The 27,723-nt window shown below is 43.6% G+C and overlaps 2 protein-coding genes across 3 annotated transcripts; both read right to left on the bottom strand.

Moving 5' to 3' along the window:
* Positions 1–603: 603 nt before the first annotated feature.
* On the bottom strand, positions 604–2,050 carry LOC120034396 (immediate early response gene 2 protein-like). The gene has a single exon (XM_038980931.1). It carries the CDS (start codon positions 1,916–1,918, stop codon positions 1,349–1,351), a length of 570 nt encoding a protein of 189 aa, XP_038836859.1. The 5' UTR covers positions 1,919–2,050; the 3' UTR covers positions 604–1,348.
* A 4,758-nt stretch (positions 2,051–6,808) lies between these two features.
* On the bottom strand, positions 6,809–24,756 carry LOC120034347 (nucleus accumbens-associated protein 1-like). Of its 2 annotated transcripts, none has more exons than XM_038980868.1 (8): positions 24,586–24,756; positions 15,387–15,539; positions 14,767–15,024; positions 10,998–11,580; positions 10,732–10,902; positions 8,568–8,673; positions 8,216–8,313; positions 6,809–8,030 (listed from the first exon to the last, which is right to left on the bottom strand). In XM_038980868.1, exons 2-8 carry the CDS (start codon positions 15,510–15,512, stop codon positions 7,738–7,740), a joined length of 1,635 nt encoding a protein of 544 aa, XP_038836796.1. In that variant the 5' UTR covers positions 15,513–15,539; positions 24,586–24,756; the 3' UTR covers positions 6,809–7,737. The 2 variants fall into 2 exon arrangements, with proteins under 2 accessions (XP_038836796.1, XP_038836797.1); XM_038980869.1 differs by lacking the exon at positions 24,586–24,756 and adding an exon at positions 23,416–24,045.
* Positions 24,757–27,723: the final 2,967 nt, after the last annotated feature.

Here is a 27,723-nt window from a genome sequence, read left to right as displayed (position 1 = left end):
GGGTGGCACAATAGACCCTCTCTCTCAGTTTTCCCGAGGTCAACAACAAAACTGATACATTGTACCCATTCCGTATGTAATTTGATGACCGGGAAATAGTGTTTGTCCTGCGTCTCTTTCTTTACAACAGCGCAACTTCCTGGAAATATAACCATTGTGTGTGTGTGCGCGCGCGCGAGAGCGAGAGGATAGCGATGACACAGCGTGCTTCCGACTCATCACACCCATTGCCGTTTCCTCCCTACACGCTCCATAGGGCAATATTCCTACTACCCTTGTTTCTTTAGTCACGCGGACTCCATACCACACCCACATCCGCCCAACCACTGGGTACAGATGTCAGTTCAACGTTAAGTTTTTATTTACGTTTGGATGAGTTGTCCACTAACGTGAATTCAACAAAAATGTGACTATGTCATCAGGATTTTAGTTAAACGTTGTGTGAAAAAAAATCCAATCTGTCTTCCACGTTAAAACAGATTTTTAGGGGTTGAAATGAAGTGGAAACAACGTTGGCTCAACCAGTGTGTGCCCAGTGGGCACCCATGTCATGATGAATAGTTTCCACAAGGCTACAACAAGTTAAAAGGAAACGAGTCAAGGTTCAAGTTCATTATAAAACGTTTTAATAAATAAAACGGAGGTAGTGTCATTGGAATGGTTTGTTTCACAGTTTTGGTTATCAGTGTCGATACAATTCATTTTGGTTCGTATGGAAGAAAAGTTCCACAGTTTAACCAACTAACGTACAATTCCAAATTAACAAAATATACATGTGAATGTATCACACGGGTAGAACATTCAGAACATTTAATGGAACAATGTATGTAATAGGTCAAATGTTTGGATTACTGGGACCCACAACAGTGATTAATAGCAAATATTTGGTCTAGTATTTTCAGCACCATGGCGCACGTGTAGGCTATAAAAGTCCGTATAACCAGCACTATTCAGTCGGTTTAGGCGTGTGCCGTGTATTGTATTCAGTCCTTTTCGACCAGGCCCAGCCCTAGAAAGTATTAGACCAAACAATGTTTTTCCGTCTCCCTCTTTTGGCGCACAGCCAGCGGGGAAAGTCACAGTGGGAGAACAGGAACTCTTTTACGGTAACGATCAGTCACCTCTCACAAAACAAGCTCCAAGTTTCGGAGAAATCTCCACTGAGCCCGGGACAGCCCCGTTTCCAACATCAGAGACCACAGCATTTTATAGTGTCTGAACGCATATGCGGCCTCCTCTCTCTCTACCCGGCTCATAACCGGATAGTGTTGCCCATGGCGCATTCCTCCTGCTCGGTCACAAAATTGTATTTATGAACCCAAATCAAAGCAAACTCTTCATTGTCCCTTCAAAACGCTGCAATGACTCTTAAAATGGGCACCGATGAGGCCAAGGAGTCCCCACTGACACGGTAGCAGTTCACAGAGCTCCGTATGACGTTATTTCTCCCTTGCTCCATTTTCGCTTTCTTGCAGGGGAGGAAGTCGGGCTCCGCGGCCACCTTGCCCCGTCTCTTCCTGGCGTTACCGTCAGGCCTCGACGGGCCCCGGTTCTCCTTGTCTTCCCTACTTGCTGTTACACTGCAGTGTAGCGGGTGTGAGCTCGTTTCGTCCTCGGAGGATGAGGCACTCTCCTGGGGCTGGGGGGTCACGGGTAGTCCAGACAGAGTCGAGGAAACCTCCCTCTCCAAAGGGTCTCCAGTTGTTTCCTCCATCGGCGACTCTTGCTGGACCGGCTCTGCTGCTGTCGTGGTTTCACAACTGGCCTGCGATGCGTGGTAGATATCCCGGGCGGACTGCATTACGAGCGTGAGCAGCAGGCTCCGGTGGAGACGGTGTCCCCCGCGCTGGGCGCGCGAGCTGTATAGTTTGCCTAGAGCGTGGACCATAATCCTCTTGGCCTCAGCGCTGACCTCCATGTTGTTGCTTATTATTGATCTTAAGACGTTTAAAGACTCGTTAATTTGATTGCCACAACTTTGGACCTTCCTTTACCGTTAGGGCCTAGATTCTCCAAACTTCACACACACACAGACATGAACGTGCCTGTACAACCCGCTTTATTATAACTTCGCTGACGTCAGTGGCTCGCTGTCATCTGAGAGGTGTAAGTTCTTCCATGAGCTCCTCCTATGCCAAAAGCCCCACAAGAGCTGCGGATAAAGTGTAGTAGCCTCCTACACTATATTTAGACTACTATTTATGACTCGACACATGTGTAGGTTGTGTTAGGCTGTGTTTATTTGTTCCACATTTGTTTGCATATTTGTGTAATTTGAACAACCGAATATGAATGCAAATCTGACTACTGTTAACAGGTCATACACTGTATACTAGGCTAATGAAAAAACAGAAACTGAGAAACCAATTAAATTCATAAAATATCGGTGACATTTAGTTGTTGCATTGTCTTACTATCACTAGGCTAATTGTGTGTGTGTGTGTGTGTTTGGCATCTATTATTAAGTTGAAGGGAATTGCATTTAGTTTTCTTGTGTAAGTGGACTGCTGCTTTCTTGAACATGTCTCTCTTGCAAAATAGATTAGCCTATAGGCTAATTAAAGGTTAAATAAAACATTTTCATTTGAGACTGTTCCAATTTTTTTAATGAATCCTTTGAACAAAAATGATATGGCTAAAAGGCTAACAGCCATGCCTCAATAGCCTTATATTTAGCTACTGGTATCAGGTCAAGACGACCAAAACCATTATATAATGATTTTCTTCTGGGAAAAGCTGTGTTGATAAATGACTCTTGACTCTTCATGTTGTTCTTGCTTCACATTACTATAACATTAGTCCCACGGGGGCTGTTTTTCAGAGGGGTTATCAACAGATGCCCATATAAAGTACATCCGACGGGTAACCGAGGCGCGTGCGCTGCAGTGGAAAACCCGTGACGCGCCTAGGAGACCCTTGCTTCCATTGGCCATATAAAGTGCGAACCATTAGGGATTGCGTCAGAACACATCTCCTTATTTGGTGTTGTCAAGACTGTGCGCTCTCCTTCCCTGAGCCCAAATATGGGCATCGGGAGCGTGCTTAATCCAGTGGCGGCGCGTTTGGGGTCAATTCACTCATCTATTTTGGGATGCACATCTGGCAGCAAAGATGCCGCTGGAAATCTGACATTGATGAAAGGCGCAAGCAAGCCATGGTGCTCAGTGCTAATCAAACTATCAGTCAACTGTCTCTGGATTGGCAAAGAAAACTTTCTCCCTTAGCAAGCTTTCATTAATTTCACAACTTGTTCTCAACTGGCCTACCTGGTTAAATAAAGGTACATTTTGTATTTTTTTTGCATTACTTTTACATGGTTTCTTCAAGACCTAATACTTTATATTCCATGAAAGGTAAACCAAACACTATGTGAAATATAATGGTGCAGTTTCATATATGTTCATCCATGACAATGACAGACCTATGCCTTGTTCTATTAATACAGAAAGACAGGTTCAGATTGTGTTATTGTAATTTAGAGACTTTCTTTTGTATTCCATCAATCCAAAAATCACACCTCTAGTATTTCCTGTCCTATCCTCCATCTGGACTCTTTGGTTCAATATGTCCCTGTCCAATATAAGTTGTGTGCATCATTTCTAAGTCAAGGTCCAAATGGAACCAAGAAGCATTCATTTGATGAGCTGTGATTTCATTCACTTACTATGCATTCCCTTGCCCACATTCCATTTGGTGCTCTCTAAAGTTAATTGCCCATCTTCATTATTGCCAAAATCCCCACAAAAGTGAACAGACCTTTGATAATGTCTAATTACAGCAGGTAGCAAACCTATAATTTACAAGTCAATCTTGTCAGTGGTACAAATATTCAGAAAAAAAGGAGCAAGGCCACAAATCATTTGTTACAAACCTTTTATTAAGATAGTTTTTTTTAATCCATGTTGACATTTATCTTAATGATTTTTCTTTACAGTAGTTAATGTGCAATTACCTTGAATAATATTGGGTCACAGTTAAGGGGTTTCACAAAGTTATTGGCACTTGGAAAACAATGAGAACAGAATGAGCACTGGCGCTACAGGGTCACAGAGGGCAAGGAGCAGGGGCAGAGACATTGGGGACGCTACTGCACTGGTTTCAATAAGCGGTTTGTGGGTATATACCTCATGCTGAGAGTGCACGACTAACAATCCAACTTCTTTAGTGCCTCTATGTATAATATACAGTATATCTATACATATATTCATATTTATATATGTATATGTGAAAAAAGGTCCTTCTCCAAGCCTATATACGCCTTTGTTTGTCCATCCTCTTGAGATGTGTGTGTTGGGGGAGGAGGGACATCTACCTGTAGGGATGTAGGATGAATCAGCTTGAACTGTCCTGTCTCACACAAACAAACATTCCTTTCTGTTCCTTTAGTCTTGTGCTTCAGAGCTGAGAGAAGTAACCCTCTCCAAAACACAAAACTGAACTTTGATCACTTAGTAACCAACTCAGTCATTGACTATGGTCTGTGGGGGAAATACTGTCATCTGGTGGTGGCTCTAGGCAGTGCACTGGTCTGCAGTACCACATGTGAACAGCAGGTGGTGAACAAAGAGTGGATCTGACAGTGTCCATAATATCCTGGGATCTGTTCAGCAGGGTGAAATCAGAGCCTGGTGTACAGGTTCAATAACAGGTGCAAAGTTTGTAATTCAGACCTCTATAGCTCCACACACACACCCACTACTACCCACCCACCTCCCCAAAAATCATTCCCCCCAATAGACAAGAGACAGTACAGTGCCCTAGTCTTCCCATCACCCCCCCCTGGAAGAACCTCTCATGGAACCCTCATCACAAACAATGAAAAAAATATACAGTTCTCTGTCTAGCTCTCGGTGCTCTGTCTAGCTCTCGGTGCTCTGTCTAGCTCTCGGTGCTCTGTCTAGCTCTCGGTGCTCTGTCTAGCTCTCGGTGCTCTGTCTAGCTCTCGTACAGTTATCTTTCTTTCCTTTTCAATTTTTTCTTCAGCAAGAAGTTGGTAAATCATTCACCACCTTCAATTAGTAGCATTTCTTTAAGGTCTTTACAGTACACGTTTCTTTAAAGAAAAAATAAAACAAGCAATACAAGAAAAAAAAAGAAAAAACATTTTAAAAATTAATATTTTTTTCTGTACAACATTCTGATGGACAGACAGTCTGCAGCCACGACACCTCTTCCCTAAACATGACCCCACCTCCCTCCCTTCAGTCACACCAACTCAGTAGCACATTAGGCCAGTACTTTAAGACCAAAGCAAACATCATCCTCCTCTGACCTGTAGGCCAAATGCATGCTGGGAGCTCACACACACACCAGTCTCCATGACGTCTCGACAACACGCGAGACCAAGTAAAAAAAATAACAAAACATATATAAAAAACGGTCCTCTTTCATCGCTTCCACACTTTTACACAATCACCCTACATAGGAAAACGCTAGACGAGCGTAGAAAGAAAATCAGCTCAACGGTCCCAATATTTACAACAGGAGTCATCCCACATCCACAGATCTGAGACGCAGGCTATGTTCCAATACTCTCTAAATGCACCCTTCCTTTAGTCCCTTCCCTGAAGTACTTACATCAAGGAAAGGGGGGAAGGATGCAGCTTAAAAATATTTGAACAAGGCCATGCCTTTGCATGACCCTTGGGTTGATTCTCCACACAACCCATCAAAACCCCTTAAAGGTGCAGGAAACATGGGTTCACCCCATATAAAAAGGTGCTTCACCTCCCCTTTAACATGTCCATTTTGGATTTACCGAGCGTGAGAGTTAAACAACAGTAATCGGGACAGAAATACTATGCATAGAGTGGACCTGCTTCTCAGCCGTATGGATAAAAGTGAATTGTGTCCGCTCTATACCTCACTTTTCTATCTGAAGGTGTCTCACATCTTTTGGATTGCAAAGGTGTATGGAAGATGGTGTAGGTCATTGTTCACAAAGACAAGTGTCCCAGCAGAGAGTCTTAAACCAATCCAAAACACTACCAGGTGGAGGACATACACATACGTAAAAGCACACTCACTCACACACGCACATCCACCTAAAGCGCACTCACACACATCAATCGCACAGGAACAAATATACTTTTCAGTCACATTCGAGGAATGAACACAAATGCTTGCTCTTGCACATATATGAGACTGTTTAAAACATACCAACATACTCCACCGGAATGCCAATCCCCCTGTCCTCACCCCATCTCTCTTTGGGACACGTGTGTGTGTGTGTTACAACTCTGTCTCAAGCTGAACGACCTGCCACCTTTTAAAGCCCATTCTACTCCCTCCTCCCAACATCAACATAAGCAGGACCCACCCCTGCATATCCATGTCGATTAAAAAAAGGCACATTCCATTATTCCAAATGTTTTCCGGTCCTTGAATCACCACCTCATGATGTGTAATGATGTCAGTAGTCTGCTTCGGAGCACGTCACTAACCAACAGAGGGGTTAGCTAGCTAGCACAATAGTTGCAGCAGTCAACCAGTTGATTCAAGCTGTGCATTTTTTTACATTTTTAGCCGTGATTTTCGAGTAAGCAGTATAGCTAGCATAGTAACGTTGCTAGCTCGCTAGCAAGCATAACATAGTCAGTCATCGTTGTCAACAGCCACATAGGTAGGCTTCCTTGACAGTTTCCATAGAGAAAAAGGACAAGAATAAGATACGCTATATTGGATTGCCGCAGGTAGAAGGTGCCCAGTTCTGTCTTAAAAACAGATATTTTTCAGTTCAATAGTTTGTCAAAACAGAAAACTCAAAAGGCCCTACGTTAAGACTTTTCTGACCACTTGATCAATACCATATTTTTATGCAAAAATAGCACTTTAATTTATTTGCTTTTAAATCTTATTTTTCGGAGCAGGACTTTCTTTGCAAAAACAGCTGTTCAAAATACAATAAAACAACAGAGATTTAAAACCAATCCCTCTCTTTCTCTCTGTACACACCCACGGTTGTATAAATACATATTCAAAAAAATATGACCGTCTTTTTCTGTTCCCCTTGGATTTCTTTACAATTATGGTACAACCTGTAGTCCTCATCTCTGGATCCATGTTACAAACAGAGAAAGGAGCTGTGATCATAACAGCTACAAGAGAGACAGTACATTAAAACCGAGGGCATAATCCTTTTGTTCTGGTCACAGAGGGGTGTGGGGTTGGAGGACTGGTGGGGTAGGGGTCTTTCTATCGCTCCCTCTCTCCCCTTTTCTCTCATTCTAGAGAGAAACTACAGTCTCTCTCATATCCATAGAGTAGTTATCTTTCTGTCGGTTTGTTTTTCCTCAAGAGGTTGGGATACAATCGTTCAGACTGAAATTGTGCAATGCTGCTGACATCTACATTCAAAACCAGGGGAATGTGTTTTGATATGGAGAGGCAGGAATTTGGTTAAAAAAACTAAAAATGTAAATAAATAAAAATACTGCAACCCCACAAACCCATCACCCTTTCTCTTCCCCCATACTAATATACAGCAGAAACCATATTAGAAGTTACGATTGCTTGGACTTTCGCTTTCAAAATTAAAGCATAACTTCCTGGTTAACATCCTGGTAACAACCCCTGTTTCCCCTAGCAACGTTTCAGAGTCACATATCGGAGGATCAAAAGGCCAAAGGGTCAGGGGGATGGGCCACACCACCAGAGGAGAAGAAAGAGGGGAGTACAGGGAAATATAGGTATTCATCATCATCGTCTTCTAAACACTTCTGTACTCCACCTCCCCATCTAAAACAAAGTGCCTCCGTCGCTGCCCACCCCCTGCAGCGACTCGCCGGACGAGCCGCCTGTCTCGGCGCCCTCCAGGGAGTTGGGTTCAAAGCCTGGCTCCGCCCCTAGGGCGTCAGCCTCCATCTTGGCGTCAGGGAGGAAAGCGGAGTACGCGTCGCCCTCGGCCATGAGCAGCTTCAGCTTGGGGATCCAGCTCTTGCGGACGACGCGGCGGGCGTTGGTGCACATGTCCGCCGCGATGGCGTTCATCTCGCTCTCCTTGAAGCTCGTGGCAAAGTTCTGGCTGTAGACTGATGGAGGAGAGAGAGAGAGAGAGAGGGGAGGAAGGAATGAGGGAGAGAGGGAAGGAGGGGAATAGAGAGAATAAGAGAGAAAAGAGGAAAAGACCAGAGAGTTAGGATTGATGAGTCCAATCATAAATCAGCCGTCCATTTGTACTAACAAAAAGGCACTTGTGTTTAAGTGAAACACTCACATTTGACTGCGTGCAAGACTCTGTTGTCCAGGGGCTTGCGGCTGGGGTCGTTAGTGGAGGAGCGGATTCCTGTTCCACAGCTGTTAGCCAGAGTATTCCTGACAGGGAGAGAGTATAATGATACCTTTATAAACATACAGACATCCATCAACTGTTAACACACACACACACACTGGCAGGCAGGCACACACGACAGGTCAGACGTATAAACACACACACACACACACGTATAAACATACACATCAGACGTATAAACACACACACTTGTCAGACGTATAAACACACACACACGTCAGACGAATAAACACACACAGACACGTCAGATGTGTGAGAGAGAGAGAGACACACTAACCTGTCGAAGAAGGCAGCCAGCAGCCTCCTGAGCAACACCTTGTGTCTGGTCCCTGCACTCACATGACAGTTCATCAGCTGGGCTCGAGATATGAACACACATGTACCTGCAGACACACACACGCACAGACATTAGTGAGAATCAACAAAAACAAACACACAGAACAGTGTTAGGATGGACTACTCCAGACACCACCCCTATTGAATTTATACACACACACTGAACAGTGTTAGGATGGACTACTCCAGACACCACCCCTATTGAATTTATACACACACACAGAACAGTGTTAGGATGGACTACTCCAGACACCACCCCTATTGAATTTATACACACACACTGAACAGTGTTAGGATGGACTACTCCAGACACCACCCCTATTGAATTTATACACACACACAGAACAGTGTTAGGATGGACTACTCCAGACACCACCCCTATTGAATTTATACACACACACAGAACAGTGTTAGGATGGACTACTCCAGACACCACCCCTATTGAATTTATACACACACACAGAACAGTGTTAGGATGGACTACTCCAGACACCACCCCTATTGAATTTATACACACACACAGAACAGTGTTAGGATGGACTACTCCAGACACCACCCCTATTGAATTTATACACACACACTGAACAGTGTTAGGATGGACTACTCCAGACACCACCCCTATTGAATTTATACACACACACAGAACAGTGTTAGGATGGACTACTCCAGACACCACCCCTATTGAATTTATACACACACACTGAACAGTGTTAGGATGGACTACTCCAGACACCACCCCTATTGAATTTATACACACACACAGAACAGTGTTAGGATGGACTACTCCAGACACTACCCCTATTGAATTTATACACACACAAGCCTGGATATACCCCCATACACACCATCCGTAAAACACACACACAATATGAAAGAAAAACACACACACTGAAACATAGACACAAACACACACATCCTGGGTCTGACTCGGCATAATAAACAAACAAGCAGCAGGCCAAACAAATGGGAATACTTGACTGTAGTCCACATGTAGACTGACAGTACACTCTAGGACAAGGTGGCAGTGGAACGTAACATAGACATGCTCCCAGAGAGGCCTTGACGTGGCTAATATTAACCACACTGACACATGCCTCATCTCTTATATACAGTTATCTCACAGTGTACTGCAGAACCAGGCCACGTCCCATTTCACTAGTCATGTAAGGACCACTCTCAGTGTACTGCAGAACCAGGCCACGTCCCATTTCACTAGTCATGTAAGGACAACTACTACAGTAGACTATACAGTGTGTGTATAGTATACACTAAGAGTACCAAACATTATGAACACCTTCTGAATATGGAGTTGCAACCCCCCTTTTGCCCTCAGAACAGCCTCAATTAGTCGGGGTATGGACTCTACAAGAGGTCAAAAGTGTTCCACAGGTATGGTGGCCCATGTTGACTCCAATGCTTCTCACAGTTGACTCACGTTGGATGGTGGACCATTCTCGATAGAGACAGGAAACTGTTGAGCATGAAAAACCCAGCAGCGTTGCAGTTCTTGACACAAACCAGTGCGCCTGGCACCTACTACCATACCCTGTTCAAAGGCACTTAAATATTTTGTCTTGCCCATTCACGCTCTGAATGGCACACAATCTATGTCTCAAGGCTTAAAAATACTTGTTTAACCCGTATCCACCCCTTCATCTACACTGATTGAAGTGGATTTAACAAGTGACATCAATAAGAGATCATAGCTTTCACCTGGATTCACCTGGTCAGCCTGTCATGGAAAGAGCAGGTGTTCTTAATGTTTTGTACACTCAGGGTATAAGTTGTGTACTATCTTCAGTTGAACACTCTGTTGTTGCAGAGAAAATGCAAACTAGTGTATTCAAGGTTAAAAAAGGCTTCCATTTTAACATTTCAGACTTGATTCGCCTTAACGAAAAATCTATCAACCCCTACAACATGTCCATTCATTATAATCCTCATAATAATTCACATTTCCTGTTGCTGCAGGATTAGTTTCCTGCTGTTCAAATTAAGATAGCACATCTTTAACAAGGCCACATTTCACTTCGGTCCCTAGACCCTTCTCTGACCGTTCTCCTACTCCAGTTCTGAAATGACAGAATGGATCCACACACACTGACCTGAGACAAGCTCAAGTTTCTCTGCGGGGTCCCCCTCCTCGTATAGTTTGGGGTGGCAGCGGTTGCCTATCTGTGTGATGAGCTCAGCGGGGAGAGACGACAGGTCCTGGCGACCCCGCATACGACCCCGGGTCTCTGAGTGGTCTGGCAGGGCCTCCACACGCTCACCAGCTACCAGAAGGAGAAAGACATGTGTTAGATCTGACCTTTATATATACACACACACACACACACACACACACACACACACACACACACGTCGGTACCTGCGGCGCCCACGTTGAGCATGCTGTACATGGTATACATGTTACAGATCTGCCTGTACTGCTCCTCCGTCTGCTCCTCCGTCACCTCCTCCTCTTCCTCCTCGTCATGGTAACTGATAGGCGAGTCACTGGTGTAGGCGCTCATCGTGCCCGGGCTGGCGCCCTCCGATGCCACGTTGCCCATGGAGACCACACTCCCGTTGGACCCGCTGCCGTGACCCCCGACCCCTGATCCTATCCCCGCCCCGCTCTGGATGGCACTCCCTCGCACGGACTCCTGGGAAAAGCGGGCGGCCTTCCTGGACCCACCTCCACCTGAGCCCCCTCCACCCCCGTCTCGGCTGCTGCTGCCCTCCCACAAGCGCTTGGCCACAGGGGTGCACACCACTGAATAGGGCGAGGCTTCTGATTGGTTGCCCTGCTGCTCTGTCTTCACCCGCGACACGAGGGGGAGGGGGGTAAGGCAGGAGGCGGGGCGACTGCCAGTCCCCGCGGCAACGGTTTGAGTGACGGGGCTCTGGGGTTCGGAGGTCGGAGCCTCCTCGGCCTGCAGGCCCTGGGAGTCACAGCTGGGCGAGGAAACCTGGAGGAGGAATATGGAGAGAATACATTTATCAATAGTTTATTATGGAAATATAAATATACTGTATATGCAAATACTTGCAATGATTGTGATAAGTGGTTGTTTACACATCTCAGTTGAGTGTACTGTCGCTCTGGAAACGCCTGGTAGAATTCTGCAAAATGTATCAGAGTTTCTGAACATGTGGTGCCGGACACTTGATCAGCAACATTTTAATTTACCGGACATTTGAGAAATTTACCGGACACATTTGCATTTGGTGCATAGCGTGATTAGGGTGTCCATCCACGGTGCTCAGAATGACAGCAATCCCATTTAGAATATGGTCATTCATATTAACAGAACATGCAAGTCGAGGATGCAACGATGTGCGGTCCTTCTGATGTGCACTTCAAACACATTTACTTTTCCTCAGCCAACAAGATGAGTAACCCACAGCAAAATCACTAGCCTATGTCAATCTACTATAGTTTAGGCTGCCTATTCTATTGGTCAGCTTGTTGAGAATAAATAGACTATTCCAAACAGACTCTGGGACAGTTGTGGGCCGATAGAGTGAATGCAGTAGAAGCCAAGGTAAGTTGCTAGCTAGCATTAAACTTATCTTATAAAAAACAATCAATCAATCATAATCACTAGTTAACTACACATGGTTGATGATATTACTAGTTTATCTAGCGTGTCCTGCGTTGCATATAATCGATGCGGTGCGTATCGTTGCTCCAATGTGTACCTAACCATAAACATCAATGCCCTTCTTAAAATCAATACACAGAAGTATACATTTTTAAACCTGCATATTTAGCTAAAAGAAATCCAGGTTAGCAGGCAATATTAACCAGGTGAAATTGTGTCACCTCTCTTGTGTTCATTGCACGCAGAGTCAGTGTATTTGCAACAGTTTGGGCCGCCTAATTTGCCAGAATTTTACGTAATTATGGCATAACATTGAAGGTTGTGCAATGTAACAGCAATATTTAGACTTAGGGATGCCACCCGTTAGATAAATACGGAACGGTTCCGTATTTCACTGAAAGAATAAATGTTTTGTTTTTGAGATGATAGTTTCCGGATTCGACCATATTAATGACCTAAGGCTCGTATTTCTGTGTGTTATTATGTTATAACTAAGTCTATGATTTGATAGAGCAGTCTGACTGAGCGGTGGTAGGCAGCAGCAGGCTCGTAAGCATTCATTCAAACAGCACTTTCCTGCGTTTTGCCAGAAGCTCTTCGCTGTGCTTCAAGCCTATCAACTCCCGAGATTAGGCTGGTGTAACCAATGTGAAATAGCTAGCTAGTTAGCGGGGTGCGCGCTAATAGCGTTTCAAACGTCACTCGCTCTGAGCCTTCTAGTAGTTGTTCCCCCTTGCTCTGCATGGGTAACGCTGCTTCGAGGGTGGCTGTTGTCGTTGTGTTCCTGGTTCGAGCCCAGGTAGGAGCGAGGAGAGGGATGGAAGCTATACTGTTACACTGGCAATACTAAAGTGCCTATAAGAACATCCAATAGTCAAAGGTTAATGAAATACAAATGGTATAGAGAGAAATAGTCCTATAATTCCTATAATAACTACAACCTAAAACTTCTTACCTGGGAATATTGAAGACTCATGTTAAAAGGAACCACCAGCTTTCATTTGTTCTCATGTTCTGAGCAAGGAACTTAAACGTTAGCTTTCTTACATGGCACATATTGCACTTTTACTTTCTTCTCCAACACTTTGTTTTTGCAATATTTAAACCAAATTGAACATGTTTCATTATTTATTTGAGGCTAAATTGGCTTTATTGATGTATTATATTAAGTTAAAATAAGTGTTCATTCAGTATTGTTGTAATTGTCATTATTACAAATAAATAAAAATAAAAATCGTCCGATTAATCGGTAACGGCTTTTTTTGGTCCTCCAATAATCGGTATCGTCGTTGAAAAATCATAATCGGTTGACCTCTAATCAAAAGGGCACTACACATGCGAGCGGTTTCATGTAACAGATGAAAATATCAGTTATAAATTTAGAACGAGAGGAGATCTAATAGGCTACTTTGAAGCAACGTAAGACATGCCTCAATGTGTATTAAAACGTTAAGGTTTCAAACAATTAAGAATATGTTTTCAAAATGCATACTGCCTCCAGCTCATTGCAAAGTGGTGTGTGACGCACTGATGAAGCCTGTCTTCTGTTGCCGTTTGATGCAGATGCAGCGTTCAAAGCAACTGGGAACTGGGGAAAAAACAAGCTCTGACTGGGGAAAAAGTTTTGAACAGTCATCCAACTCGGAAATCCAACTCTTTCCAGAGCTCCGACATAATAATTTGACCTCGTATTTTAAGGTACTGTACATACAAATATACTGTACACACGTACCAATTTACTTCTACTAAATTATGCAGATTACCCAATAGACCAATAAGCATGACCAGTCAAATGTATTTCCATTGACCGGTATTTCCATCAATAAATAGGCTAAAAAGCATTACTTCACAATGGGATTTTCTCTTCTCCCTAGCAGTTGGCTGACACAAATGTTATTTATCTGCATTTTTTTTTTTTTTTTTACGGACAAAAGCAAGCTGTTACAGGCTAACAGAAACCTTGGAATGTATGTGTGTATTATTCTAAGACCTCTGAATAAAGAGCACCGCATAACGACACAACCTGTGGTCACTGTGTGTGATTGTGTTGCAGGACAAGCCTCCCCTTTGAAGGAGGCCTTCTATCCACCTCAACCTTAAAGGAAAACTCCACCCAAAAACAATACTTTGGTCAAATGTTTTGCAGCCGGTATCGGCAGGGTAGCCTAGTGGTTAGAGCGTTGGGCTAGTAACCGAGAGGTTGCAAGTTCGAATCCTCGAGCTGACAAGGTAAAAATCTGTCGTTCTACCCCTGAACAAGGCAGTTAACCCACTGTTCCTAGGCCGTCATTGTAAATAAGAATGTGCTCTTAACTGACTTGCCTAGTTAAATAAAGGTAAATAAAAATAACATGATGCAAAATGCATCATAAAGTCTGTATTTTGAAAGTTATATATCTTGAAAACTTGATTGCTGACATGCAAAACATTTTTGGACTATATCAACAATGGACTAATGAAACAAATACCAAAATATTGTTTTTGGGTGGAGTTTTCCTTTAAACATGCTTGGGTTGTTAAAAAGGCTATATAAAACCCATGTATTATTACCTTGAGGAAGAACTCTGTGCCCTTCTCCATGATCTGCTGGATCTGCAGGAAGCCTGCGGTGTACATGAGGAGGAACTGGTCTCCCACTGTCATGCTGAGGCGGCCTGTGTAGCAGAAGGCCAGGATCTGCTGGAAGCTTTGGGGCTGGACGGCCGGGGGGAGCTCCACCACTGTGGGGGTCTTGGAGCCGCTGCCTCCCCCAGTGCTGAACAGGTCCCGGAAGTAAGAGCTGCTAGCCGCAAGCACGGCACGGTGAGCCTGGAGGAGGAGGGAGGAGTAAGAAGATTCTATAGAGTTATGAGTAATATAAGGAATGTTTCCTTTGTTTGAATGATACATTTATTTTAAAACTGTGTGGTTGATCTTTTGGGAGGTGCAAAATGTCATGATTCTGATCACTCAGATTCTGATTCAGTGATTAGATTTTCTGTTATTTTTCTAACATAAAAAAATGTTGACCAATAATGGCAAGTTATGAAGGGCAACGGGATAATAAACTCATAAAAATCAAGCTGTTACCGCCGGGATAGACTGATAGATAAATAATTGGTCTTGCACATCAGAACACTAAATGTACATTATAGTACACAATCTACGCAATTCACACAGTAATATCCCACCTTGAAGGCGTGTCCCTTGACGACCACGGAGACATCACAGTAGAGCCCCTGGAGACGCTGCTCGTTCAGACACTCCAGGACGTTGTTGCCAAAGTTAGGAATCGCCATCTGAAGGGTCTGGGCCATGGTGCGCTACGCACACCACCACAGGGTCTGGAGGGAGAGATATCAGCAACATATTTTAAAAGAGCCAATTCAATCAGTTACCAATCTTCTGCATGAGGCTGACCCGTTTGTCCCCAACCTAATGAAGCAACAAACAGTAATGCCCTGTACTTAACCTATATCATGGATTCCAACACCATTGGTAACTACATTGAACAAAAATATGTAAAGTGTTGGTCCCATATTTCATGAGCTGAAACAAAAAAATCCCAGGAATGTTCCATACTTACAAAAAGCTTATTTCTCTCAAATGTTGTGCATACTTTTTGTATGTCTCTTTTAGTGAGCATTTCTCCTTTGCCAAGATAATCCATTCACCTGACAGGTGTGGCATATCAAGAAGCTGATTTAACAGCATGACCATTACACAGTTGCACCTTATACTGGGGACAATAAAAGGCCATTTAAAATGTGCTGTTTTGTCACATAACACAATGCCACAGATGTCTCAAGTTTGGATGGAGTGGGCAATTGGCATGTTGAATGCAGGAATGTCCACCAGAGATGTTGCCAGATAATTGTTAATTTCTCTACCATAAGCGGTATGGTAGAGAAATGAGAATTCAGAGAATTTAGCAGTACGTCCAACCAGCCTTACAACCACAGACCACGTGTAACCACGCCAGCCCAAGACCTCCACATCTGGTTTCTTTACCTGCGGGATTGTCCGAGACCAGCCACCCGGACAGCTGATGAAACTGAGGTGTCTAATAAAGCCATTTTGTGGGGAAAAACTGATTGGCTGGGCCTGGCTCCCCAGTGGGTGGGCCAATGCCCTCCAAGGCCCACCCATGGTTGCACCCCTGCCCAGTCATGTGAAATCACTAGAATAGGGCCTAATTTATTTATTTCAATTGACTGATTTCCTTATATAAACTGTAACTCAGTAAAATCTTTGAAATCCTATCAGCTCAACTCTGACCTGAACACTAGCGGACAGCACCCTCCAATGGACTAAACATGTTTAGTGATGATACCCATTTGGAAGCAACTGAAGTGAACCTAACGCTTTCATTTGTCATACAGACAAAGTAAACCATTTTACAGTGTGTTTTGAGCAGAAAGGAGACCCTTAAAATACTATTTGAAAAAGCCTACTTATCCATATGTAGCAAATGTCAATGCCCCCCCCACACACACACACACACCTTATTCTGAAAAGTGAAAGCATATCACTTCTATCTGCTATTTATATAGGCCTAAAACTGTCTCAAACCAACTCAGATGTTATTTGATTGTAAAATGTGTGTTTCCATCTGTGTAAATATCCTACTCCTATAGTACTACAGTGTGGGTTTGAATTGCCCATAACCTATTCTCTCAAACATACAACCTAAACGTGCAGTCCTCTAATATTTGATAGGCCGATGCTCAAAAGTCAACAGAAATGAAAGGTCTGTCATTCCTCTCGACAACATCATATAGAATAGCGTTTGTGGATGAAGAGGAAGAGACAAAGACAATGAGCCACTCTGGACTATTAAGATGCACCCTTAAAAGGTTCAGTGTAAGCGCCTCCTCTCCCCTCCCACTATCTCTGAAGCTCAGCACAGACATCCACCTCAGCTAACCCCATAACAACCATAAACAGCACAGACATCCACCTCAGCTAACCCCATAACAACCATAAACAGCACAGACATCCACCTCAGCTAACCCCATTACAACCATAAACAGCACAGACATCAACCTCAGCTAACCCCATAACAACCATAAACAGCACAGACATCCACCTCAGCTAACCCCATAACAACCATAAAACAGCACAGATATCAACCTCAGCTAACCCCATAACAACCATAAACAGCACAGACATCCACCTCAGCTAACCCCATAACAACCATAAACAGCACAGACATCCACCTCAGCTAACCCTATAACAACCATAAACAGCACAGACATCCACCTCAGCTAACCCCATAACAACCATAAAACAGCACAGACATCCACCTCAGCTAACCCTATAACAACCATAAACAGCACAGACATCCACCTCAGCTAACCCCATAACAACCATAAACAGCACAGACATCCACCTCAGCTAACCCCATAACAACCATAAACAGCACAGACATCCACCTCAGCTAGCCCCATAACAACCATAAACAGCACAGACATCCACCTCAGCTAACCCCATAACAACCATAAACAGCACAGACATCCACCTCAGCTAACCCTATAACAACCATAAACAGCACAGACATCCACCTCAGCTAACCCCATAACAACCATAAAACAGCACAGACATCCACCTCAGCTAACCCTATAACAACCATAAACAGCACAGACATCCACCTCAGCTAACCCCATAACAACCATAAACAGCACAGACATCCACCTCAGCTAACCCCATAACAACCATAAACAGCACAGACATCCACCTCAGCTAGCCCCATAACAACCATAAACAGCACAGACATCCACCTCAGCTAATCCCATAACAACCATAAACAGCACAGACATCCACCTCAGCTAACCCCATTACAACCATAAACAGCACAGACATCCACCTCAGCTAACCCCATAACAACCATAAACAGCACAGACATCCACCTCAGCTAACCCCATAACAACCATAAACAGCACAGACATCCACCTCAGCTAACCCCATAACAACCATAAAACAGCACAGATATCAACCTCAGCTAACCCCATAACAACCATAAACAGCACAGACATCCACCTCAGCTAACCCCATAACAACCATAAACAGCACAGACATCCACCTCATCTAACCCCATAACAACCATAAACAGCACAGACATCCACCTCAGCAAACGCCATAACAACCATAAACAGCACAGACATCCACCTCAGCTAACCCCATAACAACCATAAACAGCACAGACATCCACCTCATCTAACCCCATAACAACCATAAAACAGCACAGACATCCACCTCAGCTAACCCCATAACAACCATAAACAGCACAGACATCCACCTCAGCTAACCCCATAACAACCATAAACAGCACAGACATCCACCTCAGCTAACCCCATAACAACCATAAACAGCACAGACATCCACCTCAGCTAACCCCATAACAACCATAAACAGCACAGACATCCACCTCAGCTAACCCTATAACAACCATAAACAGCACAGACATCCACCTCAGCTAACCCCATAACAACCATAAACAGCACAGACATCCACCTCAGCTAACCCCATAACAACCATAAACAGCACAGACATCCACCTCAGCTAACCCCATAACAACCATAAAACAGCACAGATATCAACCTCAGCTAACCCCATAACAACCATAAACAGCACAGACATCCACCTCAGCTAACCCCATAACAACCATAAACAGCACAGACATCCACCTCAGCTAACCCCATAACAACCATAAACAGCACAGACATCCACCTCAGCTAACCCCATAACAACCATAAAACAGCACAGATATCAACCTCAGCTAACCCCATAACAACCATAAACAGCACAGACATCCACCTCAGCTAAGCCCCATAACAACCATAAACAGCACAGACATCCACCTCAGCTAACCCCATAACAACCATAAACAGCACAGACATCCACCTCAGCTAATTAGCCCCATAACAACCATAAACAGCACAGACATCCACCTCAGCTAACCCCATAACAACCATAAAACAGCACAGACATCCACCTCAGCTAACCCCATAACAACCATAAACAGCACAGACATCCACCTCAGCTAACCCCATTACAACCATAAACAGCACAGACATCCACCTCAGCTAACCCCATAACAACCATAAACAGCACAGACATCCACCTCAGCTAACCCCATAACAACCATAAAACCGCACAGACATCCACCTCAGCTAACCCCATAACAACCATAAAACCGCACAGACATCCACCTCAGCTAACCCCATAACAACCATAAACAGCACAGACATCCACCTCAGCTAACCCCATAACAACCATAAACAGCACAGACATCCACCTCAGCTAACCCCATAACAACCATAAAACCGCACAGACATCCACCTCAGCTAACCCCATAACAACCATAAACAGCACAGACATCCACCTCAGCTAACCCCATAACAACCATAAACAGCACAGACATCCACCTCAGCTAACCCCATAACAACCATAAACAGCACAGACATCCACCTCAGCTAACCCCATAACAACCATAAACAGCACAGACATCCACCTCAGCTAACCCCATAACAACCATAAACAGCACAGACATCCACCTCAGCTAACCCCATAACAACCATAAACAGCACAGACATCCACCTCAGCTAACCCCATAACAACCATAAACAGCACAGACATCCACCTCAGCTAACCCCATAACAACCATAAACAGCACAGACAACAGAGAAGCAGTACTATCACATCAACGTGTTATTATCTATGAATCAGTACCCAAAACAGAATTCCAGCTATCAGCTTGTAAGCACTGTCACATATAGCGGTTCCACTGCATGGTGCTGGCTTCACCAGCGTTGTTGGGGGGTTGATTCCTGCACGGGCAGCGGGCCACCCATACTGAATGTGGCACTGTCAACTAGTCACTTTTCATAAAAGCATCTGATTCGCTAACTGATGCTATAGGTCGACCGATTAATCGGAATGGCTGATTAATTAGGGCCGATTTCAAGTTTTCATAACAATCAGAAATCTGTAAAAAAAAAAAAAAAAATTACACCTTTATTTAACTAGGCAAGTCAGTTAAGAACACATTCTTACTTTCAATGACGCCTAGGAACAGTGGGTTAACTGCCTTGTTCAGTTGCAGAACGACAGATTTTTACCTTGTCAGCTCAGGGATTCAATCTTGCAACCTTACGGTTAACTAGTCCAATGCTCTAACCACCTGCCTCATAATCACTGTTACGCGAATGCAGTAAGAAGCCAAGGTAAGTTGCTAGCTAGCATTAAACTTATCTTATAAAAAACAATCATAATCACTAGTTATAACTACACATGGTTGATGATATTACTAGTTTATCTAGCATGTCCTGCGTTGCATATAATCGTTGGACTGTCGTTGCTCCAACGTGTACCTAACCATAAACATCAATGCCTTTCTTAAAATCAATACAGAAGTAAATATTTTTACACCTGCAAATTTAGCTAAAAGAAATCCAGGTTAGCAGGCAATATTAACCAGGTGAAATTGTGTCACTTCTCTTGTGTTCATTGCGCGCAGAGTCAGGGTATATGCAAAAGTTTGGGCCGCCTGGCTCGTTGCGAACTAATTTGCCAGAATTTTACGTAATTATGACATAACATTGAAGGTTGTGCAATGTAACAGGAATATTTAGACTTAGGGATGCCACCCGTTAGATAAAATACAGAACGGTTCCGTATTTCACTGAAAGAATAAATGTTTTGTTTTTGAGATGATAGTTTCCGGATTCTACCATATTAATGACCTAAGGCTCGTATTTCTGTGTGTTATTATGTTATAATTAAGTCTATGATTTGATAGAGCAGTCTGACTGAGCGATGGTGGGCACCAGCATGCCCGTAAGCATTCATTCAAACAGCACTTTCCTGCGTTTTGCCAGAAGCTCTGCTGTTTATGAATTCAAGCCTATCAACTCCCGAGATTAGGCTGGTGTAACCAATGTGAAATGGCTAGCTAGTTACCGGGGTGCGCGCTAATAGCGTTTCAAACGTCACTCGCTCTGAGACTTGGAGTAGTTGTTCCCCTTGCTCTGCATGGGTAACGCTGCTTCGAGGGTGGCTGTTGTCGTTGTGTTCCTGGTTCGAGCCCAGGTAGCGGCGAGGAGAGGGATGGAAGCTATACTGTTACACTGGCAATACTAAAGTGCCTATAAGAACATCCAACAGTCAAAGGTATATGAAATACAAATCGTATAGAGAGAAATAGTCCTATAATTCCTATAATAACTACAACCTAAAACTTCTTACCTGGGAATATTGAAGACTCATGTTAAAAGGAACCACCAGCTTTCATATGTTCTCATGTTCTGAGCAAGGAACTTAAACGTTAGCTTTCTTACATGGCACATATTGCACTTTTACTTTCTTCTCCAACACTTTGTTTTTGCATTATTTAAACCAAATTGAACATGTTTCATTATTTATTTGAGGCTAAATTGGTTTTATTCATGTATTATATTAAGTTAAAATAAGTGTTCATTCAGTATTGTTGTAATTGTCATTATTACAAATAAAATAAAAATAAGAAAAAAATAATAATAATAAAATCGGCCGAGTAATCGGTATCGGCTTTTTTTGGTCCTCCAATAATCGGTATCGGCGTTGGAAACTCATAATCGGTCGACCTCTAGTATAGGCTATTATTGCATCCATTACACATGCATGTTCTAGCATGCATCTATGCACCTACACACGCAGTCACACGCAGCCAACCGCTTATAGACTACACACACACAAAAGCTGCCATTGACGGGGTGGATACTATGTGGCAGCATTAACAGACAGACAGTTAGAATCTTCTCACCTAGTGAAACACTAGATTCACAAGAAGTCTGACTAACATATTAAAGGTGAAGTAAGCAGCCCAACATATAAGCCTTGTTTTGGGATCCAGCCAGCCACACTGGTAAAATAAACACTGTCTTTGTCTCCATCCCTCTCTCTCATGCACTCTCGCAAAAACACAGATGCGCACACACACACACCAACGCAAACAAACACACACACATTCACACACACACACTAAACAATACTGCCTGTTTACAGTTTGGCAGGACACACACACAGAATAGAATAAAGCCTGGGTGTGTTTGCGGAGTTTGCATTGAGAGAGCGACCAAGGAGGGTAGGAGAGGGGCCTGAACAAGGGCTGTCCCCAGCAAAGGGGTCATGTCAGGCACAGCAGCCAGGTTAGAGGGCAGAGGAGAAGTTCAGTTCACCCACTGCCTCACATCTCATACCGGGTAGTGGAGTCAGTCACAAAACTAGGTCACACAGTGTCAACATAAGAGCCAGTCTTTTCACAGGAGCCTCAAGAATGTTTTGCCAGCATTTAAAATGCAGACACAGCTTATGTGATGTTGTGATGGACCAAGGACCAACATATTTGTGATCTTATAGAAAGTAAAAATATTTTCCAGTTTATCCACACTCCTAGACTATAGTCTGAAAACACCAACTGCTAAATTAATTTAGATTGCCTTATAGATTATTAGAGAGGGTTACATGGGTGGTGGCCAGCAGCATACCACCCTGCATCCCACTGTTGGCTTGCCTCTGAGGCAAAGCAAGGTCCTGGTCTGTCCCTGGATGGGAGTAGGGGGCACTACTGCCTCTGGTCGAAGGAGATCCCAATGCCCCAGGGCAGTGAATGGGGACATTGCCCTGTGTAGGGTGACATTTTTCAGATAGGACGTTAAGCAGGTGTCCTGACTCTCTGTGGTCACTAAAGATCCCATGGTACTTATTGTAAGAGTATGGGTGTAATGTTAACCCCGGTGTCCTGGATACATTTCCAAACTGGTCCTAATCATCACCAGCTTTCAATTGGCACATTCATCCCCCCTCCTCTCCCCTTCAACAATATCCAGGTCGTTGCTTTAAATTAGAACGTGTTCAGTAAATTTACCTGGTAAAATAAGGGTAAACAAAATAAGGTGCTGGCACAACTATTTTATAGGCATTTCCTGGTTTCAAAACCCATGTCTACTGTAAGGACATAGCTTGCCTGCTATAAATGTTGCCTACACACAATGCAACTATCAATTCAATGTTTACTTTTCTTCTTGGGCTACTGACCATCATTGAAATACATTGTTCATCGTTTCAATGAATTCGAGTAGCATGCAAATTGATATAGGCATGCTCAAATTGATAACATCGAAAACTGTTCCCGAACCACATTCATTAAATACCAATTAAATTAAACAGTTCAAAACAAACCTCTTAAGTGATAGCTAGCTGATACTAGCTACAAATTGTATCTCCCGTGAGTTGCGTTTTGACCAGGATGCAAGATCAAACCGCGGCGATAGCTGTCTCTGTGCGGAGGTGACCGCCGCGCCGTGTGCCAGTCTGCCCGCTCGGAGTGCTCCACTGGCACGGGCCGGGGGGCGACAGAGAATGGCAGTGAATGCAGCAACACGCGATCCAGGAGCGCCACGGCGTTTGCCAGCTGTCAAAAAAGTATACGGATATAATAACGAACTTTAATCAGTTTGAAAAGGTCCACATCTTTCGCTTTTAGTCCCGTCTTTCATTGCAATATACGCATCCCATCCGCAGGCCTGTGAATCTGGTGCCTGTCAGGACTAGCTAAGCTAGCTAAACTAGCAAGCTAACATAGCACTGCTAAAATATTTTGGGTTCGCCCCAGCGCACCATCCACCTCATGCACTCAGACAACCGCACAGTATCCGCTGCTTCCGCGATTACCCACGAAATAAAAACAACCGATTGTCACAAACTGTATCGATGAGGTTGACAGTTGTCCCACGGTGTCAGCTATCGATTCCAAATCGTATTTATTTAAATATTTTTGGGATGGGGAAATGACTCCCACTGCTATACTCCATTTTACCGACATCAACAGGTCATCTCAGGACACGCAGCAGCTGAGGGCGAGCCAGACGGAACCAGTGCGGCACAGAACAGGGGGGTTCCAAGTCGGTAGACAAGACCTCTATTTAAACTTCTCACCAATGTGATAGATGGCCAAAATATTTGTCTGAAACTTACAATTATTTTAATCGTTTAGCTCACGTAAATTCTTACAATTGACGGTACATAAAAATATTTGATCGTGCACTGTAAAAAGTTTTCGTTCATATGCCGAGGACAAAGTAGCCACAAAGGCATGTGGGGCTCGGAAGTCGCAAGCCGATGAGGTGTTTAAAGTTTGTGATGGTGCCATCCTCTTACCAACCCATCCCCCATCGCACACCTTTCCCAAAACAATAGTTTACCCCCACGAAACATTCCGAACCCATCTGATATCTGTCCCAAACCGCGGTGCCAACTAGGGACACCGGTCTAGCACCGGCGTCATCGCCCACCGCCCCTGCATCCTCGTACGACCCCAACAGACATCCTCATTCTCTAGCAGATACTCACCCCCTAGCTGGGAAACTGATGCAAAGCGTTTCAATGGAGGATTCGATAGCCCTCTCCCCGCACGCTCTTGCTACAGGCAGCCATTCGTTGTGAGCAATGGCGAGACGCCGATCGCAGAGCTATCGAGGGCGGAACAGTGTCCCAGGGGATTGCGGAGCTCGGAGTCACCGATCGCGCAGAACAGAAAGACAAGCATGACGCGCTCATCATTCAATCGCATGATCGTCTCAAGCACAGCCTCAATTTGGGGAGACCTATCCCACGGCGTGATGTGTTTGCGCATTGGCACAGCAGCGTGCAGAATCCGCCTCTCTCCCTTCTTCTCCCTGTGCTGTGTGTGAGATAGAAATGGGAAAGTAAGCTGTGTGTGTGCGTGCGCGTGTGTCTAGACTACATTCATTTAGGTGAACCCAGTGCGTGCAAAGAATAAATAATCATGCCTGCAAATAACGGGGAATCAAATAAAAACATATTTTGCTTAGAGAGAGATGGAGCCCTGTGTTCTACCATTGCATGGCTGAGTTGGACCTGCTTTATAGCCTATGTAGGCTATTTCATGGGGAATATATAAAAAATGTTGGTGGGAGGGTGTTCTTTGTATCGTTCGTCCCCAATATTTGTATTGGCAGTCAATCATATTCAGGCTACCTACACAATAAAAAGGTCACTGGCTAACTCATTAATGAAAATGAGTAGTGGCTACTCAAACATCTCCAACCGTCAGTAAAACTCAAATCATAAAAGTGGTGCTAAATCAGATGTCAATAAGATTTCATATCATTTCATGTTTTTGAGTACTGTTAACAAATATTAACTTACTGAGTAAATAACTTTATTTATTTGTGTTCGGCTAATGTAAAGTTAATGATTATTTAATATCTTAAAGTCAATCGAACATTTATGAAATAAGTTAATCTTACTTGATTCTATTATGTTTTGCATCTTTACTTAAATGATAAGAGTCCGTCTGCCCTCTTTTAAGGTCCTAACTACTGAATAGTGTCTATTCCAGATGCCTAGGAGTCAAAATAAGAATACTGTTGAAAAAAGAAATACATGTCTTTACTTACAATAACAAAGTAGTTGTCAGACACGTTGATATTTTAGTAAAAACACTTGATTTATCTGTGTTTTGCTGATATAGAATTATGACGTTTTTGCAAGTTATGTTCTTTGTTGAATTTAGGATACTTTTACACAATGTTGTATGCATGTTTGAAGAAAGGAAAGTATAGTAATGAAGGTAAATAATTAAGTAGAAGGGACCCTACATGTTTATGTTCAGTACAACAAATAATGTTCAAGTAACTTCAATCGTTATATTTCAGAATACATAATACAATTTAGTGTTAAAAAGTTAATAGAACACAAAGTATTAAGTATTTAGAACTTAAAAAGATAACAATATGGTTGGTGATGTCACTTTATTACTTTAAGTCTTGAACACTGTAATACTTTGGGTTACTAGAATGGTTCTAGGCAATAGGTTTCCTCAAAAAAATGTAGTTAGCTGAACTAATTACTTTTTACAGTGTGGGACATATGCTTCAGCCTATACCAGCATTTCCCAAACGTGGTCCTTGGGACCCCAAGGGGTGCACGTTTTGGTTTTTGCTCAAACACTACACAGCTGATGCAAATGATCAAAGCTCGATGATTTGTTGATTATTGGAATCAGTTTTGTAGTGCTAGGGCAAAAACCAAAACATGCACCCCTTTGGGTCCCGAGGACCACGTTTGGGAAACCCTGGCCTATACTGTTACCTGTCATCTCCCCCAACATGATCAATAGAGCACTACAGACCTTATACAATGTAAATGCTTTTACTAATATGGAAGAAATCCGTATGAAGGGTATAATGTAAAAAATGATTCACAGCACCAGATATATCTCAGAGTGAGTTTGCCTCCATTTTCGCATACAGGCCTATGTATTGTCAGGCCTGTACTAACATACAGCTCCAAAACGCATTTATATATGCATTCATACATGTTTGTATGTCTGCACACACATATACAGTATATATATATATATATTCATCATTATGTTCATGCATACATATTTTCATACACATATATGAGCATGGAAGCACACCCTGCAGATAGGCCTACAGTCATCATACATAAACTCAGCAAAAAAAGAAACGTCCTCTCACTGTCAACTGTGTTTATTTTCAGCAAACTTAACATGTGTAAATACTTGTATGAACATAACAAGATTCAACAACTGAGACATAAACTGAACAAGTTCCACAGACATGTGACTAACAGAAATGGAATAATGTGTCCCTGAACAAAGGGGGGGTCAAAATCAAAAGTAAAAGTCAGTATCTGGTGTGGCCACCAGCTGCATTAAGTACTGCAGTGCATCTCTTCCTCGTGGACTGCACCAGATTTGCCAGTTCTTGCTGTGAGATGTTACTCCACTTTTCCACCAAGGCACCTGCAAGTTCCTGAACATTTCTGGGGGGAATGGTCCTAGCCCTCACCCTCCGATCCAACAGGTCCCAGACGTGCTCAATGGGATTGAGATCCGGGCTCTTCGCTGGCCATGGCAGAACACTGACATTCCTGTCTTGTAGGAAATCACGCATAGAACGAGCAGTATGGCTGGTGGCATTGTCATGCTGAAGGGTCATGTCAGGATGAGCCTGCAGGAAGGGTACCACATGAGAAAGGAGGATGTTTTCCTTGTAATGCACAGCGTTGAGATTGCCTGCAATGACAACAAGCTCAGTCCGATGATGCTGTGACACACCGCCCCAGACCATGATGGACCCTCCACCTCCAAATCGATCCCGCTCCAGAGTACAGGCCTCGGTGTAACGCTCATTCCTTCGGCGATAAATGCAAATCTGCCCAACACCCCATGTGAGACAAAACCGCGATTCAACAGTGAAGAGCACTTTCTGCCAGTCCTGTCTGGTCCAGCGACGGTGGGTTTGTGCCCGTAGACGACGTTGTTGCCGGTGATGTCTGGTGAGGACCTGCCTTACAACAGGCCTACAAGCCCTCAGTCCAGCCTCTCTCAGCCTATTGCGGACAGTCTGAGCACTGATGGAGGGATTGTGTGTTCCTGGTGTAACTTGGGCAGTTGTTGTTGCCATCCTGTACCTGTCCCACAGGTGTGATGTTCGG

Source organism: Salvelinus namaycush, chromosome 41 (genome assembly GCF_016432855.1).
Source record: "Salvelinus namaycush isolate Seneca chromosome 41, SaNama_1.0, whole genome shotgun sequence".
Classification (NCBI taxonomy): Eukaryota; Metazoa; Chordata; class Actinopteri; order Salmoniformes; family Salmonidae; genus Salvelinus; species Salvelinus namaycush.
Note: the sequence above shows the minus strand (reverse complement) of the source record. Positions and strands in the feature narration are given on the sequence as shown.

Coding starts and splice junctions, on each gene's coding strand:
- LOC120034347 (XM_038980868.1), bottom strand. CDS start 15,512: ATGGCCCAGACCCTTCAGATGGCGATTCCTAACTTTGGCAACAACGTC. Junction 15,025..15,386: donor TCAAGGGACACGCCTTCAAG/GTGGGATATTAC, acceptor CTCCTCCTCCAG/GCTCACCGTGCCGTGCTTGC. Junction 8,031..8,215: donor AGTCTTGCACGCAGTCAAAT/GTGAGTGTTTCA, acceptor CTCCTCCATCAG/TCTACAGCCAGAACTTTGCC.
- LOC120034396 (XM_038980931.1), bottom strand. CDS start 1,918: ATGGAGGTCAGCGCTGAGGCCAAGAGGATTATGGTCCACGCTCTAGGC.